Source organism: Rhizomucor pusillus (assembly GCF_041956525.1).
Source record: "Rhizomucor pusillus strain CBS 183.67 unplaced genomic scaffold VTP01scaffold_3, whole genome shotgun sequence".
NCBI lineage: Eukaryota > Fungi > Mucoromycota > Mucoromycetes > Mucorales > Lichtheimiaceae > Rhizomucor > Rhizomucor pusillus.
Window position 1 is genome coordinate 903,355 of NW_027192145.1, and position 17,909 is coordinate 921,263.

The window sequence follows — 17,909 nt, forward strand, 5'->3', positions numbered from 1 at the left end:
AAAAACGTGGCAGATCTTGCGTTCTTCATGGTAATTAAATAACAGACTAACTCGGATGAGGACAAGAAACAGCTGTCTAAACTGTGTACTGACGCGTCAATACTAAATATTGAAATTTACCTGCGACCTCGTGAGTTGCGCACCATGAAACAGCCACGCGATAAAAGATGTAAATGTAGATTTGCAGATTAGTAAGCGATACCCAGATCATGCAGACAAAGTACATATGTACCTGCATGATGCACATGCCAGACAGGCAGGAAGCATTAGAGGGCTATCGTTATCCACACATCTTGAGACCCATGGCTTTCTTTTCCAGTTAAGACGCGTTTGACACCAGAAAAAGAGCGGATTCGTCACTTACCATGTTTGGGCCACTATACTCTTGAACCGGAAACCGGAAAATCAATCTTCCCCCAATCCACTTCCTGCTTGTCCTCACATGCGCGGTCTTAAAGTGCTTTCATTCCGTGGTTTTTGGTGTTTCTTCCTTCTTTTAACTTTTTATTCTGCATCCCTGTTTCCAAGCATGGATATCATTCGGGACCGGATCGATCTTGTACAAAAACTTGCACAGTCCGTCGAACGACAGCTTCAGCGACAGTTAGATCAGCATGTGCTTGGACCAATGGGCTTAAATGCATCCGTCGGGCAATTTGCATTGGCAGTTGGCGTATCTACTACAGTTGCATACAGCGTAGCACGATACATTGTATATAACTTGTATTTCCATCCCACCAGCAAAATACCCGGCCCGCCCGTTGATCGTTGGATTCCCTTTGGCGGTAATATGCGTGAGATCTTCCGGGACGAGGTACAATAGCAGCGGACTGTCATGGTCACTTACTTTTCTTTTCATTGAATATTTACGTCTCCATGTACAACTAGTCAGGCGTTCCCCACAAAAGATGGACCAAGAAGTATGGTGGCGTACTGTTGTACCATGGCCCGTGGAATAATCCGAGGGTTCTCGTCACAGATCCAGCTGTTTTGAAAGAGATTCTGACAACTCATGTCTATGACTATGTCAAGACGCCCGAAACGGTTAACTTTTTAAAGCGCACGCTCGGCGAGGGTCTTTTGTTAGCAGAGGTATGTTTACTGGTCGGGATCTTTAGCTCGCTAGTTCTTAATCCTCGATCTTTAAGGGTGAAGTGCATCGACACCAGCGAAAGATGCTCAATCCTGCATTTTCTGTTCAAACTATCCGTGAACTCACGCCATTAATGGCCATTCCAGCAGTCCATCTGTGCGAGAAATGGCACAAAGAGATCGAGGGAAAAGAGGAACCGTCCGAAGTTATCGTATCTCACGGCCTCAGTCTGGCAACTTTGGATGTTATCGGCTTGGCAGGCTTTGGTCAAGACTTCAGCTCGGTCAAGTATGACGGAACTGAGAAAAGCAACAAGCTAAGCAGCGCTTATCTTGCTATCTTCGACCCTGATCGTGGTTTCGGTTTAATGCAATTTCTATCTTTCTTCTTTCCGTTGCTGAGGAAAGTGCCAACCAAGAAAAATCTGGAGCTTGCGCAGGCTATCCGTTGGCTAGATGAAGAAAGTGAAGCCGTCGTTCTTCGTGGCATGGATAATGCCAAGCAAATGAAACACAACAGTGTTTTAGGTCTCATGATTAAATCGTCGGAGGAGCAAGGCATGAGTCCTTCCGTCAAGGATCTCCAGAATCAATGCTTGACGTTCCTAGCAGCCGGGTACTTATTTAAATGCAGCGTATATTTTATGGCTGACATTCTAAGTAATGTTACGACTCTAGACACGAAACTACCAGTACTTCATTGTCTTGGTGTCTATGGTTATTAGCCCAGCATCAAGACATCCAGGACGCTCTCCGAGACGAAGTTAAACCGCTTTTTGAAAATTTAGACGTCAGCCATGATATTTTTACCAAAGATCCTTTGGACCATTCAAATATCTCAACTGCCAACATACCCACCTATGATGCAATCAACAGTATCAAACTACTCGACAATGTCTGCAGAGAGACAATGCGCGTATTGCCACCTGTTCCAGTCACCAACCGAATCAGTACAAAGGATGGCGTCCTTGGCGGATATTTTGTTCCTAAAGGTACGCCTATTTTCCTATCGCTCATTTCAAACCTCCATTCGAAGGCTATTTGGGGAGAGGATGCCGAGGAATTCCGGTAAGTAACATAAGTGGGGAAAAAGAAAGAAATAAATAGAGTATAGTCCATTCATTGATGCTAACAACCATCTCACGCGTTGTAGACCATCAAGATGGGACGAAGAAACTGCGTCAAGAGTCAGTCCATACGAGTATGCTCCATTTTTGGCAGGCAACCGTCAGTGCATCGGCAATCGCTTTGCGATGATTGAGATGAAGATACTACTTGCTATCTTGATCACCAAGTTTCAATTTTTCGAAAAGCCTGGTTTTACGCCGAAGAAGAGACAGACGATTACGCTTCGACCAGCTCCCAATATGCCTCTTCTCCTTAAACCTTTGTAATTTAATACATCATCTGGAACTCGTATGAATTTATGCATATAGTAATCCAATAGATACTGCTAACCGAAAAGTTTAACAGGAATCTCCGGAGACCATCGAAATCGATTATGGTCTTCTTTACATTTAGAAGACTCAAATATACACATTTTCCATATACTCCATTCAAATATCATCTTTTTATTGATTGCTATCGCTATCACCCTGAAATGATGTATGTGATGGAGGAGATACATGAAATCTTTGCAGTAACGCAATGAGTACATGCTCCATGCGACGTATCTTGATATATGAAGGACAAATATATAAGTTTACAAGAATAGTTCATTTTCTTCTCTCGAAACTTACCACAAGTGCTGCCTTATTATCGCCTTTCTCAGTCACGATATTCTTTGTCCAAATTGTCAAGTTGCCATTCAAGTTCCCAAACAGTACATCCGTCAATACACGATCGCCAACAACCGCAATCTTCCTTGCCGGAAGTGGTGAAAAATGCCTCAACAGCGCGTCGCCACCTGATGGCTTCTTTTCAGTGTGCCGCAGCACTTTGACACCTAACCAGGATACAAGAATTTTAGCGAGGATTAAAGATAATGCGGATCAAGGTCTCGTAGCCAACCTAATGCATCTTCAAGCTTTGCCGCTTGTGTTTAACAAGGCCGAATCAGCGAAAATTCTTAGATCGCTGCACAGTAGCAAACTTATCTTTAAAGTCTTTATCGTCTTTAGTACCGGCCGAGTTGGACACTATAACAATATTTTCATCGCCGAATGTTTCTTTGCAGCGTTGCCAGGCATCCTATGTTACCGAAAACGATTAGGAGGAAGGAAAGACGCAGAGGCAGCTAAAGTATAATGTGACCTTGTATTCAGGATGGATGTGAGGCACATACGGTGCTGTTAGACAGTTATCCTTGTCAAACGCCATTGCTTGCACACCGATCTTGTTCCTGAGGTTTTCATACTCAATGCCACGAATGTCTAAGTATCGAATCAGCATTGCAGAATGACCATTGTAAAATTGTTCAAGTATTTGCCTTTGACTATTATATGCGGTACTGCCAGGCTTGGGTTCCATAGCACCCTGAGCGCGTTTACAATCCCAGATATATTGATGCTCTGAACCATGCCTTCAGATCGGCGGAAGAAAAGACGCGCGCAGTGTGGATGTCAGCATCAATTGTTTAAAGGTGAAGGTTGCTTTGTACTTTCAGTCGCGATGAAATTGTTACCATGGATAGCAGCTTGTAGCTTTGGTATCCTGCTTTCTGATCCAAACCTTGCATTGCTACTGTTCGTATCACATACTATCTTGCTCTTATTTCCATGTTTTAGAAAGTACTTCTCCTACGTACATTATCATTATACTGCATAACGGAAGCTGCAGACAATTTTTCCAAGTAGATAAGTAAAATACAAGGAGAAAGGAAAGGAAGATATTGTACATACGGCTCCTCTTCATCGTTGTCACGCTGATCCATGTGCGGAGTAATCGACAAAGCATGATGAATTGCGCGAGAGGGGCAAGCAAGTTTCAAGTGCGTTTTGGACCAGAGCTCCTTGAAATGACAGAATCCTCTGACACTCCAGCTGTACAGAACAACGAGAGCGATGAAGAATCTCGAAGAGAGTTACACGATTCACCTAGCGAGTTCGAACGGAGTGCTGACGACGAGTACCATTCAGAGGACGATGGTCAGCAGGAGGAGGAGGAAGCAGAGGATAGCGACGAGGATATGGACGAAGAGCCTAAACTACGTTACCGACGAGTTGGTGCCGGTTTACGTGAGATTTTGGACAAAGACACAGCATCGACGCTTCGAGTCTCGGACAAGTTTGTGGTAAGTTGTGATAATTTTACCGTTGTATCCAAGGACGAAATTTAATCATGCAACGAAATGCCAGGCACTGGGTACTCACTGGGGCGCGGTGCATGTCTTGGACTTTGAAGGCAACATTATAAAGACATTCCAGAAACATTCTGCGACTGTGAACGATATATCTATTGACGATGCAGGAGAATATGTAGCAAGTGCATCAGACGATGGTGATTGATATAATACAGCATGTAAGAATGATTGTCAGCTAACGTTGATATCTGTAAATACAGGAAAGGTCTATATCTATGCTCTCTATTCGTCAGAGCTGCAGCATTTCAATTATCGACGTCCAATAAAAGCTGTCGCACTAGATCCCGGTTACGCTCGCAAATCAGCTCGGCAGTTTGTATCGGGCGGCATGGCTGAGCAGCTTATCATGAACGAGAAAGGCTGGCTTGGAAATAAGGACATTGTTTTGCATGCCAATGAAGGCCCTATTTATGCAATTCAGTGGCGAGGAAACTTTATCGCCTGGGCGAATGATACTGGCGTAAAAATGTATGATACCCAGACAAATTTGCGAATTACATATATCGACAGACCAGCAGGGAGCCCGCGAGCCGATTTATACAAATGTAGAATGTGCTGGAAGGACGATACAACATTATTGATCGCGTGGGCGGATACAGTCAAAGTTGCTCGCGTCAAGGTGAGGAAATTATCAAGAGATCATCTTCTTTATCAACATGGAAAGCTCACTGCTGAATCGTGTTATAAATAGGAAAAGCCTCGAAGTGCCCAGGTACAAGGTCAACCAACGCACTATGTGGAGATTACAGCCATGTTCCAAACGGACTACATTGTTTGCGGCATTGCTCCATTCAACAATACTCTGTTGCTGCTAGCATACATCCTTGAAGATGATACAGCCGATGTGGACGAAAATACCCAAGACCCAGCAATGCAAAGACGGCGACGAGCCTTTCAGCCAGAATTACATATCATGAATGAAGACAATGAAGAAATCTCGGCTGATGTTTTGGCGCTGCATGGTTATGAACATTACCAAGCAAACGACTATGTCTTAGAATTTTTGGATGAGGAGGATATGTTTTACGTGCTCGGTCCCAAAGACCTTGTTGCTGCTAGACCCAGAGACTACAACGATCACATTGAATGGCTCATGGATCATGAAAAATACGGCGAAGCATTCGATGCGGCCATGGACGCCGAAAAACAGTATGGCGGCAGTCGCTTCGATGTAGGGGAAATCGGACAAACATATCTTAATTGGCTGGTTGAACATAAAGATTACGAAAAAGCTGCTGAACAGTGCCCACATATCCTGGGTTCTGACAAGATATTGTGGGAAGATTGGGTTTTCCGTTTCACAGAGTTGGGTCAATTAAAGGTAAGCGGATGACGTTAAATGCTGATTTGGGATATGTATATTAATGCTGCCAATCATTTGTAGGCTATAGCACCATACATACCAGTCAAGGCACCTCAGCTAAGCAGCACAGTTTACGAAATTGCATTAGCATCGTTCTTGAAAAGCGACCATTTGGTAAGTGAAAGACTGCTGCGTTGTTCCTTCAATCGTTTCATAATAATGTCAATGTTTCCAAGGCCCTGCGAAATACTATACATCAGTGGCCTCGTTCTCTGTATAGCTTGTCTAATGTGATCGTTGCCGTTGAAGATTATTTAGACAAAGACAAGGATAACGAGATCCTACTGGAATGTTTGGCCGATCTGTAAGCGAAATGTGATATTGTTTATAGCGTTTTAGCGTCTAAGCAGACTGACTGTCATTTCCTTCAGGTATACATATAATAACCAGCCTGACAGAGCCATCGAGTATAATTTGCGTCTACGACGGCCGAATGCGTTCGAGCTTATACAGGAATACAATATGTTTGATGCAGTCAAGGACAAGGCTGTTTTGTTAATGGAATTTGACCAGTATCTACTGGAAAAGCAAGTCAAAGAGAATCCTGAAACTGCGAAACGCTTGATACAAATGCCAGCGGTGCAGATGCTGGTCAAGAACACTGAAGCTATACCCGCAAGTACTCTTACCGGCTGTAGAGTGCATGATTTGCAGTATCGTTAACGTGAATCTTTAGCCCAACAAAGTTGTGCGACAACTAAAGTCTCACCCGAAATTTTTGCACACATATCTCGATGCATTGTTTGAGCGAGATAGACATATTGGATACGAATTTCATGATTTGCAGGTATTGCTGCTTGTTGCAAAGACTCTATCGGATAGCCCATTTTTCTAAATGGATCTGCTAGGTCGAGCTTTACGCTGACTATGATTACGAAAAGTTATTGGACTTTTTGCGCGCAAGCAATTATGTTTCATTGGAAAAGGCAAGTCCTTTTTTTGAATGTGTATATCTACCTTTATTTACGTAAGCTCTAGGCATACAAAGTTTGTGAAAAGAAGGATCTAGTGCCTGAAATGGTCTATATTCTGGGCCGAATGGGTGACAATAAGAAAGCTCTCATGCTGATTATAGAGCGCCTAGATGATGTTCAAAGGGTAAGAATCCATAAATTCCTGGAATCTTTACCACTGTCTGAGCCAAGCGCATCCTGTATTTAGGCCATTGACTTTGCCAAAGAGCAAAAAGACGACGACCTCTGGGAAGATTTGCTAAGATACTCAATGGACAAACCCAGTAAGCACATATTTGGAAACAAATATTATCTTGATTTACTCATTAGTGCTTTAGAATTCATTCGTGGATTGCTTGAGAATGTCGGCACAGATATTGAACCGTTACGATTGATCAAGAGCATACCTGATGGACTAGAAATCCCTGGCCTGAAAGATGCGCTTCTCAAAATATTACAAGACTACAACCTCCAGGTAGATGCTATTCCAATTTTGTATAATCGACAGCTATATAACATTGAACGTTACAGATGTCTTTACATGAAGGTTGTGAAAAGATTCTTGTTAGCGACAGCGTTTTTCTCGCGGATCGGATGTACAGGAACCAGAAGCGAGGCATCAATTGTGACCGTAAGCGTGCATACAAGATGATCACATATCTCCAATTATGCTCATATGAGTCGAACGAAACACAGAGGATATGGTTTGCAGCATCTGTGAGGAAATGGTCTTCGACGACAGCGGCATGGACGATTTCCCAAATACTATCCTATTCTTTTGCAGGCATGCATATCACGAAAAATGCCTGCTGGAAAAGGACACTTCAGACTCGGCGTCTGCAGCAACGACTACTACAACCACAATCCATCCAGGCAGCGTAGCAAGTAAAATCAACCATGCCGCGCTGCTGAGATCCACGCGTGATATTGGTTGTCCGCTGTGCCGCGAACAGGCTGCAGGAGGAAACGCGTTTGTAAATCGTATGAAATCACAGCGACGAGGCCCTGCAGCAACAGCAACTTCTTCATCTATTGCATCCCCTCGAGCTAGCAGTATAAGAAGTATAAGCGTTGCTCATTAAAATCGATAATAAGCGTTAAATATCTCCATATATCCTTCTGTATATAGTATTTGCAACGTTATCTAGAACAATAATATTTTTCTAGGTTTTCACTAGGTCCCCTCGGCGATACGGAAGCGATCGGATCCGCAGAAACTGTGAATGCGACGGGGTGCACACCTTACGTCATTTTAATCTCCGCATTGCGATTGGGCTCCAGAGACGACAGTTTCGCGAAGGCCAAGCCCATTCCATCCACCACCTCATACCACATCACATCCATCCGTCTTAATAGGTAATGCGATACGCTAGTTATTTGGGAAAGGACGCTTGAATGGATGTCGACAATGTCAAATCGAACCCATACGTCGTGCATCGATCTCAGGCGTGTCAACAACCTACATGGACATTCCACGCTAACGATTACGCATCGCTGATTTAGTAATGGCTGAGCAGCAACAACAGCAGCAACCCACCTTCAAGCTTGTTTTGGGTACGTTGATTTTGACGTTGATGGTTGAGATGAGTGCTAATATGCGCAATTTGTGCGATAGTCGGTGATGGCGGTACCGGCAAGACCACCTTCGTTAAGCGTCACTTGACCGGTGAATTCGAAAAGAAATATGTTGGTAAGTTTGCTTAATTGAAAAGGATTCATGATGATTATGCGAATGTATGCTGATGATTGTTTGATAGCCACCTTGGGTGTCGAAGTCCACCCTCTGACTTTCCACACCAACTTTGGTCCCATCGTCTTCAACACCTGGGACACCGCCGGTCAAGAAAAGTTCGGTGGTCTCCGTGATGGTTACTAGTAAGTAGAATCAAAAAAAGTGATGCAGGTCCAAGCAACGAGTTTATTAACAGTAATACACAGCATCCAAGGTCAATGTGCCATTATTATGTTCGATGTAACTTCCAGAATCACCTACAAGAACGTTCCCAACTGGCATCGTGATCTTGTCCGCGTCTGCGAGAACATTCCAATCGTCCTCTGCGGTAACAAGGTCGACATTAAGGTTTGTATAACGTCGGTGATAGGAATTTTAATCCGTTTTTGCTGATGCATGGTTGCCGCCATGTAGGAACGTAAAGTCAAGGCCAAGACCATCACTTTCCACAGAAAGAAGAACTTGCAATATTACGACATCTCTGCAAAGTCTAACTACAACTTCGAAAAGCCCTTCTTGTGGTTGGCTCGCAAGTTGATTGGGTATGCATGCTGATTACGGTATTCATTATATCATCTGTTAACAAGCATCTTTTCTTTGTTAGTAACCCCAATTTGGAATTCGTTGCCGCTCCTGCCTTGGCTCCTCCTGAAGTCCAGGTCGACAACCAATTGATGCAGCAGTACCGTCATGAGATGGAAGAGGCTGCCGCCCAACCCCTTCCCGAGGAAGACGACGATTTGTAAATTCTTGCGCATACGTTTTCATCCAATACAACTTTTTTCTTTCTGCTCTCTGGACTCATTTGCGTGGACGTGATGTCTTTTGTCTCTCTCTCTCTTTCACTCTCACACTCACTCTCTCCCAAGCCCTCCTGCACATCTTAGTAATATTACCCTTTCTCCCCCTCATGATTAAAAAGAGACGCGATTTTCTTGCCCCTCCCCTTAGATTTAATACAGTCCATGAATGTTTCTTGCGTGTCGAAAGACGAAATGCGGTGAACCTTTATTGTCGACAAGTAATGTACAACAATATGTTTATTTGAGCTATAAAAGGCAAAATCGGTGAGATCACACATCCAGGAATGTATATATTGGATATTAACAGCAATAATCAATTACTCACCTTCTTCTTGGGGCGAAGTTGGTTGGAGTGACCGCACTTTCTCTTACGGCAGTTGGTGGCACGAGGAGGAAGACGAGCATAGCACTTGCGGCAAATGTTCTTTTCGCAGTTGTACTTGGAGGCAAGAGCCTTCAAGGAAGGTTCAATGATACCACCACGGAGACGCAAGACGAGATGGAGAGTGGACTCCTTTTGGATGTTGTAGTCGGACAAGGTGCGACCATCCTCGAGCTGCTTGCCAGCGAAGATCAAGCGTTGCTGGTCCGGAGGAATACCTTTATGCCAAATCCAACGTTTCGTCAATTCCCGTGTTCCGTTTTGACCGTCGCATTCCTACAGGCAATAACTCACCCTCCTTGTCTTGAATCTTTTGCTTGACGTTGTCGATGGTGTCAGAGCTGAAGGAGTTGCACGTGTATAAGTTCAATGCTGCGATGGTAATCGTCGTATCGTCGTATATTTGTTACCTTTCGACCTCGAGAGTGATGGTCTTGCCAGTGAGAGTCTTGACAAAGATCTGCATCTGTTGTTGTCACGGTAAGAATCATGGATGGACGGATGGATGAGTCGACGGATGGATGTATGCGTCTATTACCTTGTCGACAGCGGAAGAGGAAGATTTCGGGCGTGCCTGCTGCCACCTTGCATTCGACTCCCCTCGTTGGGGTCGGTCGCAAGGCTGCAGCGATTGCTCCGATACTGTGCAATTTATACTGCACGAATGGTTCAAATACATCAACCGGCTCCAATCGCAATGCACGTGATTATTAACACGGAGCTTCTTTGAGCGCTTTTGACCCCGCAATATTACATAAACAGTTTTTCTTCTCTTATGGCGAACGTCGTGTCGACGCTTACAAAGAAGCGCTCTCTTGGCGCGCTTGTCATTGCATTAATATATGCTTTGTACCGCGCAAAACAGCACTTTCAGCAGCAATACAGTTCTGCGGCGTCTGCAAGTGGCAACAGCGGCAAAAAGCGACCTGATAGCAAGCGCAAGGCTCGACAGAAAGTGGGCGTCAATGCGCAATTCTTCAAACAGATGCGCAAACTTCTGCCAATTTGTATTCCAGGTATGTTTGCTGCAAGTATAAAGCATATACATTCCAGCTGTGATTGTTAAACAAAGCTGATCGATCGTATAGGACCATTCAGCAAAGAAGCTGGACTTTTAGCTGCACTGGCGACTGTACTTATCGCTCGCACCTGGTTAGATATTTGGTAAGAAGGAACATACATATCCACGAGTATCACACTGTAAGAAGAATCTAAGCATTGGCGCTTCTTTCTTTTAGGTTCTCTGCCTTCAATGGGTAAACTACAGACCTTTTTCAATGCATGAAACGCGGGAATGTCACTGACAATGCAGCTGATAGATCGGTTGTCAAGGCAATCGTTTCAAGAAACCGTGAAGCTTTTATTGCTAGAGCCATTTTTGAGTTTGGCATCATGATGGTATGAAGAAATCAGCCACTGTCAAGGGAATGGCTAAAGATGACATATTTATTTGTAGTGGCCAATGAGTATTGTAAACAATTCGCTCAAGTTGACCATTAGCGCTTTGGCTTTAAGCTTCCGCGAGCGTCTGACAAAGTTTGCACACAACCAATATCTCGACGGTATCACCTTTTACAAGGTTTCGAACCTCGATAACCGGTTGCAGAACGCGGATCAACTTTTGACCCAAGATATTGACAAATTCTCTGAAAACTTGTCCCACTTGTACTCTGATATTGCCAAACCCGTCGTCGATATCTTTTTGTTCGCTTATAAGTTGGGAGAGGCTATGTAAGATCAAGTGGAAACAAGAGTACGGTGGCCAGAAACTGATGGAATTGATATAGCGGTAACGAGGCACCATTCTTTATGATTGCATACTTTATCTTGTCTGGTGTCATTCTCCGTGCCTTTTCGCCACCATTTGGACGATGTATGCGCTTTACGGCGATCTTATTATTCCAGAACTGTCATCATTAACTATATTATTCTTCTCATTAGATACTGCTGCTGAGCAGAAACTAGAAGGCGATTTCAGATTTACTCATGTAAGATTAATGCTGACAGCTGAATATTTGATCGTGACCTCTAACGTTGCAACTTAGTCTCGCATCATTACTCATTCTGAGGAAATCGCGTTCTATGGTGGCGGTGAACGAGAGAAGGAAGTAGTCAACAACACTTTCCAAAAGGTCCGTGTGATATCCGACGTATACATATCCAAAAAATACTTATCCAATTTTCCTATTAGATCGTCAACCATGTTCGCAGAGTATACACCTTGCGATTTTTAAACGGCATTTTTGACTCTGTTCTTGTCAAGTACTGTGCAACCATGACTGCCTACTAGTACGTCTTCATACATTGTATGCTATGTGAATCTTGTAGCCATTTACATGCGGTATTATAGTTTGCTTGCTCGACCTGTTTTCGATCCTCGATACGCTACCAGCCATATGGGCGCTGCGGTAGACGATCCTACAAAGTTGATGGAGGACTATTCTCGAAACTGTATGTATCCTCGAGAAATGTTTGAAACTACTATAAGCATGTTATTCATTTTTTCACGACGTATCACAGCAAGCTACCTCATCAACTTGTCGCAAGCCGTTGGTCGCTTGATCCTTACTGGCAGAGACCTTACTCGTTTCGCAGGTTATACATCCCGCGTTGCTGATCTGTTCGAGGTTCTTCGTGATATCCGTGAAGGCAAATTCAGTCGCACCATGGTATCCAATGATGGCAGTGAGGCAACACAAAATATGGGTAAGATACTACAACCATCTGACATAGTTGTGAATATTTCATTGAGGGTATCCTTCTGTCAGTTGTCAATTCAAATGAAATGAAAGGCAAGGTTATTATTCGCGATGGTGTTATCGTCTTTGACAAGGTGCCCATCGTCACACCTAACAATGATATACTGGTAATTATTTTCTTTTTTGTCACGATGATGTATTGGTTTATACTGACGGCCTTGCACAGTTGAAAGATCTTTCCTTCAAAGTCAGCACCGGAATGAACTGCTTGATTTCTGGTCCCAATGGATGCGGCAAGAGTTCCTTATTCCGTATCCTCGGCGATCTTTGGCCATTGTTTGGTGAGTAAATGTGGATTGATTGAATGTACAATAGAGGCGTCTTTACTAAGGCATATGCAGGCGGTACCGTGACGAAGCCCGCTGCATCCAAGCTATTCTATGTTCCTCAGAAACCCTACCTTGCGCTGGGAACATTTAGAGACCAGGTCATTTACCCCGATACGGCTGTGCAGGCACGAGAACGCGGCTACAGCGATGACGAATTGATGAAGTTGTTGGATGTTGTACATTTGGGATACCTGGTAGAACGTGAAGGAGGCTGGGATGCTGTTCAAGACTGGGCCGATGTTCTATCTGGCGGTGAGAAGCAGCGTGTTGCCATGGCTAGATTGTTCTATCATAAGCCGCAGTTTGTAAGTTTTGATAACTCGAGATCGGGCATTGCAGACTCTGACAGGTTCCCTATCCGTAGGCAATCTTGGACGAATGCACCAGCGCAGTGAGCGTCGACATCGAAGCTATCATGTATGAATATGCTCGCAAGGTCGGCATTACTCTCTTTACAGTATCACACAGGTATGGCTTGCTTCGTCCACCACAAGTTATATCTTTGCTAAGACGCAATGCAGAACGTCTCTTGTACGTCACCACGAATTCTTATTGCGATTTGACGGTGAAGGTCACTATGAATTTAGAGAGTAAGTAGCTATAAGGATACGCGTTCATATCCTGAAGCGAAACTCATCATTGATAACTTTTTCATAACCAGATTGGACCCGGAGGATATTAACACTCCTTTTGGTTTTGGCCACGGCAAAAGTAAGCCCCAACAAAAGTTAGATAGCCATTAGATATCTACTTAGAGCCATATATCCATAAACGCAATTGATGAGTTGTCAATAAATTTTGCATGTTGAAAATGTTTATGTCCAGACTTTGTCGATGCGTACAAATGCATACGTGGAAGGATTTTGATTGATTTAATGTATAGTCCGCTAATAATATGCTATGTACTATTTACATCACCTTTGCTGCAGGATTGTTTTTGTCCGATGCTCTTCCTAAGGGCAAGTCTTCCTTGCCTTTTTGCATACAAAACACTCTTCCAGCCGTTTCAGCAACCGGTGAGACAGACGTTGTTCTCGTGGAACTGGGTTAGGTATAAACATCCAGCCCATGAAAATGGTGCAAGCCATTGCTGTTGCTAGAGGTGGCATGGCCTTGACACCAACTTCGCCAATAAGCACGCCTGTTACGTAGGGAAACAAGGCTGCTCCACCGCTACCCATCTGTTATCCGTAGGTCAACCTCGGTTTTGAAAGTTAAGCCTGTTTGTTTGCATGTCCTTACAGCACAGAGAAACCCAACTGTTGTGGCATACAGATAGCAAGGCACACACTGTCGAGCTACTGACAGAATGGTTGGAAACAGTGGGCCAAGCGCAATCCCAGAGATAACGAGGGCTGATCCAAAAGTTTTAGAAACCTCGGCTTCAAAAATAGCAGATAATGAGAAGCTAGATTACCTGTAGCATCCACAGCAACGATCGGTATCAGCCAAAAAGCAGTTAGCATGCTTATAAGCACGCCTATGTAAATGTAAACCATGCGTTTCTCACCCAGACGGAGTGTCACGTATCCTAGCGCTATGCGACCTGCGCACAGACCGGCCCAATATCCAGACATGATGTGAGCCATGGCATTCTTGTTGCTGCTCCTTACGTTGATGAGAAAAGTGTATGCCCAGTCACCAATGCTGACCTCGATGCCGACGTAAAACAGAAGATAAATAGCACCGGCATATGTGATGCGGTATCGGATACTTTCAGCAAGACAATTTTTGGACTGCTTGCTCTGTTGTTGTTGTTGTTGTTGTTGTTGTTGTTCTTTTTGCTCTTGTTGTTGCTGATGCCGTTGCTGATGAATAGTTGAGTGTGATCCTACCAGAGTGCTACTATCTATGCTTGTGCCTGTATGCGAACAATGTGAAGGTGATGGTGACGATAAAGAAAAAGATGATCGGTTGCCAGATAAACCTTTTTCAAGGTTGCTAAGTTGTTCGGACACGTCTTGAGACTCCCGTTCTTCAGCAATCCGCAAGTTCCGAAAGGTGAAAAGTATAGTGATTAAGTTTACAGTTGCCATGGAGCAGAGTACAACGTAGGTATAGTTCCATGGGCCCCTAGATAGCATGGAGGAAGCTATAAAGGGTCCCACTAGTGCACCCAGTCCGTACGATGCTGCGAACACGATTTTGATATATAACCCATGTTGAGTTGTACAAAAATTTCTGTACGAAATCGACGAGATTTACATACCATGCAAAAAGTTGAGCATCATCGTCGCATTTGGCAGCTCGCCTACAAATACATTGGCGCCAGATTGAGTGAGCGCCACTCCAAAGCCCACAAAGACGTAGAAGACGCAGGATGCTGAGAATGGCAGTGCGAAAGTGAGGAGAAGGAAGCCAACAACTAGGGACAAGGAGCCTAACATGGCTGTCTTTGCCTGTGTCAGCCATTTTATCAGAAATCCGTTTGATAAGGCAGCTGATGTTATGTCGCAGAAAAGAAAACGTAGCGATCAGTTAGTTCCCATTATTAAAAATAGTACACTGAGCTGTTCCAACTGTTCCAACATGATACTTACCTACAGCGTAGCCGGAAGCGTAACATAAAAATACAATCGAGACGACAGACTGCGAGAGATTGTATTGATCTTTGATGCTAGGCAGTATTATTCCCTGAGACATGAAGAAAGGAATATTGTAAAAAGATCAGAGACCGGGTTCTTCCGATGTTTGTTTCTAGTCTTTGGTAATCTGTACTGCTTGCTTACCAAGTTACCATCGTTTATTCCCGTGAAAAATTGAATAAAATAAGATTGCAACAAGGGAGGAATGACGGGCTTCATTTGTTCCCATCGATTGTGCCAAGAAGACGCACTGCGGCAGCTTTCTTTTGTGTTATCCATGGAAAGACGAAGATACAGAAAGGAAGGAAAAGGGACAATGTATGTGTTGATCGATGCCACTTGATATATCTTACTTGCATCCTTGTCGAGATTTTCATATCCATTCCGATTTGCAATGGGGGTTCAGCTATTTGGGGGGAGGAGGATAGGGTCTACTAAAAAGGAGAAGGAACTGTATGTTGGAGAGTAAAACGCAAGCTAACCAATGTTGTAATTGATGAAGATCCACAGAAAAAAGTACAGGGACAGGAGAAGAGCACGTGCCCAGCTCAGAGTGACAGATTAGGCGCGGAAAAAGGATCGACGGTGCAGATGTAGAAAAAAAAAGTGACAAGGACTCCTAAATTCTTTCATTCGTCGCATCCACAAATAAACGCACTTTAACGACCAGTTCGAATTGAAAGAACTAAACCACAGGCGCTATAGCGTTTTACTATTTCTGATTTGCCAAGCAGGAATTATGTCGCTGCTTTACGTATGCAGGAATAAGCAAGATATCTGTGCATACTCATTCTGCATAATAGCTGCGGTTCGTTAACTTTACGCTCTTGATTGAGACTGTTTGTTCCCCAAAATTGACAATGAGCACTTATATATGCTGACAGAAAACGAAGGGATTGCTTAGTTATAAGGTTTCAGAGAAGCTGTCGACAAACGCGGACAGAAAAGAGCCTGTATGCATACTAAGGTTGCTCCTCGCAAACGCCTCTGCTGCATAGAAATGTGCGATCAACAGTCTAAAGCAAGACGATCTTAGTGCTAATGGGTCGTCAAGTGCTTTAAAAAAATTCTACTGCACTCGTAAGTATTTTTTTGCATGATCCATCAATAGACGACACCGAACAGGGGCGCGGTCGCTGCAAAATGTCTTGTTGTTTCCAGCATGCATGTTTATTATACAAATTTGTCTTTCAGCTCTCGCAAGACCGCCAGCGCTTCTACTGGATCGCTCTTGCCAGTGATGAGCTGTATTGATTGTTCATTTACGCGCAAAAAGGGATTGTACAATTTTTCTTGAGCTATTGTAGATGGTACAGTAATAACTTTGTCCTGGCACCATGACCATTTTGTTAGCACTGCTTCGTTCTGTGGTTCTATAGACATAGCAAACTAAGTATAATAAAGTTTAGTCACTAAATACAATTCGCAACAGGAATGATTCGATATAGAACCTTGAGATTCGTCTTTGTGTATTCGTGGCCACAGTATATCCAGGTGTCATCAGGGAGTTTTAGCAAGACATGGAAAAGAATCTGATACATGTCGCGAGCATCACCCTCGAAAAACTTGCCGACTCCTGCTATGAATAAAGTGCTATTATGCAAAATGGTATGATAATGATGAGAATTTTTGGCGATGTATTTGTTCAAAAGGCAGCGCTGGAAACTCACTCGCCAGTGAATACGGCTCTTTCATTGGTGGATGGGTCGACTACGTAGTAACAAACATGTCCTTTTGTGTGGCATGGCGTGTGGAGTGGTGTAACCTCGAGCGTGCCAAGCTTGAACTCTTCATTGTCTTTGCAGACATAATTGATTTCCGGAATCCTTGCGTCTGCGCCGTAGAGAGCCAAACCTGGTTTTTTTGCTGGGAATCAAAAAGTTAACCTTTGTGTTACGCTAGTCCTTTATCCCAAACCACGGGTGTAGCCAAAAGGGATAGAAACTCTAATAGACCCGTTTTTCCGAGGAAATTATTTACCTACGAGTTCGATGTTGCCGCCTGCATGATCCCAATGGTGATGCGTGACAAAAACACTACAAAAACCAAGTGTCAATTAAGCGGTCTTGCAAAATTCATCCTTGTTCTCCACAGCTAGGCACCCCCGCCGTTCTTTTTCTACATTTTTTTCTCTCCACATATATATTCTCCCTCTCTTTCTCTGATTTTTTCGTTACCTTGTCAATTTGGCGCCCGTCTGACTGACAACATTGAGGATCTTGATAGGATCTACGCAATCCACGACGGCAGCTTCTTTTGTCTTCTCGTCAATTAGAATGTAAGAATAATTATCTTCCAGCACTTGTATGGGGATGATTTTCATTTTGCGCGGCTAGCGAGGATGTAAAAGGAGAACAGGAAAAGAAAGAAAAAGAGGGAAAATGGATCATCTGGGGGAATGCGAAATGCGATATCGTTTCTTCTTTGGAACATTCTTTTGAAACAACAAGTCCGAGGCCCTTTTCATGAAATCGTTCATCATCTTTTTTCAGCTGACCAAGGGGCAAAAAGCCAAACAACAACTTCCATATCGCGTGCGTGCGCGCCCGGACGATGAAACGCTATATTTCAACTGCTAACCCCACCAACCTTAGAGTCTTGTTATCCCTT

General features: G+C 43.7%; 7 protein-coding genes across 7 annotated transcripts; 3 read left to right on the forward strand and 4 right to left on the reverse strand.

Annotated features, from left to right (window-relative positions):
• Window positions 1–529: 529 nt before the first annotated feature.
• VTP01DRAFT_6557 (uncharacterized protein) lies at window positions 530–2,486 on the forward strand (the record flags this gene model as incomplete). The annotated part of the gene is made up of 5 exons (XM_069385471.1): window positions 530–814; window positions 889–1,092; window positions 1,149–1,708; window positions 1,771–2,160; window positions 2,246–2,486. 5 exons carry the CDS (start codon window positions 530–532, stop codon window positions 2,484–2,486), a joined length of 1,680 nt encoding a protein of 559 aa, XP_069242930.1.
• Window positions 2,487–2,663: 177 nt separating this feature from the next.
• Window positions 2,664–3,611, reverse strand: VTP01DRAFT_6558 (uncharacterized protein; the record flags this gene model as incomplete). Its single annotated transcript, XM_069385472.1, has 6 exons — window positions 2,664–2,765; window positions 2,832–3,037; window positions 3,103–3,129; window positions 3,189–3,282; window positions 3,346–3,464; window positions 3,521–3,611. The coding sequence occupies 6 exons, from the start codon at window positions 3,609–3,611 to the stop codon at window positions 2,664–2,666; spliced, it is 639 nt and encodes a 212-aa protein (XP_069242931.1).
• A 374-nt stretch (window positions 3,612–3,985) lies between these two features.
• Window positions 3,986–9,187, forward strand: VTP01DRAFT_6559 (uncharacterized protein; the record flags this gene model as incomplete). Its single annotated transcript, XM_069385473.1, has 21 exons — window positions 3,986–4,324; window positions 4,389–4,530; window positions 4,594–5,012; window positions 5,085–5,714; window positions 5,778–5,870; window positions 5,957–6,060; window positions 6,128–6,371; window positions 6,433–6,543; window positions 6,605–6,682; window positions 6,735–6,854; window positions 6,918–6,993; window positions 7,048–7,184; window positions 7,241–7,340; window positions 7,406–7,771; window positions 7,888–8,055; window positions 8,213–8,263; window positions 8,325–8,399; window positions 8,467–8,584; window positions 8,648–8,789; window positions 8,856–8,983; window positions 9,046–9,187. The coding sequence occupies 21 exons, from the start codon at window positions 3,986–3,988 to the stop codon at window positions 9,185–9,187; spliced, it is 3,783 nt and encodes a 1,260-aa protein (XP_069242932.1).
• A 294-nt stretch (window positions 9,188–9,481) lies between these two features.
• Window positions 9,482–10,305, reverse strand: VTP01DRAFT_6560 (uncharacterized protein; the record flags this gene model as incomplete). The annotated part of the gene is made up of 5 exons (XM_069385475.1): window positions 9,482–9,490; window positions 9,570–9,844; window positions 9,921–9,967; window positions 10,037–10,092; window positions 10,165–10,305. 5 exons carry the CDS (start codon window positions 10,303–10,305, stop codon window positions 9,482–9,484), a joined length of 528 nt encoding a protein of 175 aa, XP_069242933.1.
• Window positions 10,306–10,401: 96 nt separating this feature from the next.
• On the forward strand, window positions 10,402–13,457 carry VTP01DRAFT_6561 (uncharacterized protein; the record flags this gene model as incomplete). Its single annotated transcript, XM_069385476.1, has 17 exons — window positions 10,402–10,642; window positions 10,715–10,790; window positions 10,865–10,882; window positions 10,946–11,024; window positions 11,083–11,357; window positions 11,414–11,499; window positions 11,568–11,614; window positions 11,672–11,758; window positions 11,818–11,915; window positions 11,977–12,077; window positions 12,147–12,332; window positions 12,395–12,492; window positions 12,552–12,666; window positions 12,727–13,019; window positions 13,079–13,182; window positions 13,236–13,304; window positions 13,376–13,457. 17 exons carry the CDS (start codon window positions 10,402–10,404, stop codon window positions 13,455–13,457), a joined length of 2,055 nt encoding a protein of 684 aa, XP_069242934.1.
• A 210-nt stretch (window positions 13,458–13,667) lies between these two features.
• On the reverse strand, window positions 13,668–15,357 carry VTP01DRAFT_6562 (uncharacterized protein; the record flags this gene model as incomplete). The annotated part of the gene is made up of 5 exons (XM_069385477.1): window positions 13,668–13,895; window positions 13,957–14,069; window positions 14,132–14,845; window positions 14,924–15,113; window positions 15,259–15,357. The coding sequence occupies 5 exons, from the start codon at window positions 15,355–15,357 to the stop codon at window positions 13,668–13,670; spliced, it is 1,344 nt and encodes a 447-aa protein (XP_069242935.1).
• A 1,115-nt stretch (window positions 15,358–16,472) lies between these two features.
• VTP01DRAFT_6563 (uncharacterized protein) lies at window positions 16,473–17,622 on the reverse strand (the record flags this gene model as incomplete). The annotated part of the gene is made up of 5 exons (XM_069385478.1): window positions 16,473–16,688; window positions 16,751–16,892; window positions 16,970–17,165; window positions 17,280–17,335; window positions 17,477–17,622. The coding sequence occupies 5 exons, from the start codon at window positions 17,620–17,622 to the stop codon at window positions 16,473–16,475; spliced, it is 756 nt and encodes a 251-aa protein (XP_069242936.1).
• Between the last annotated feature and the right edge of the window lie 287 nt (window positions 17,623–17,909).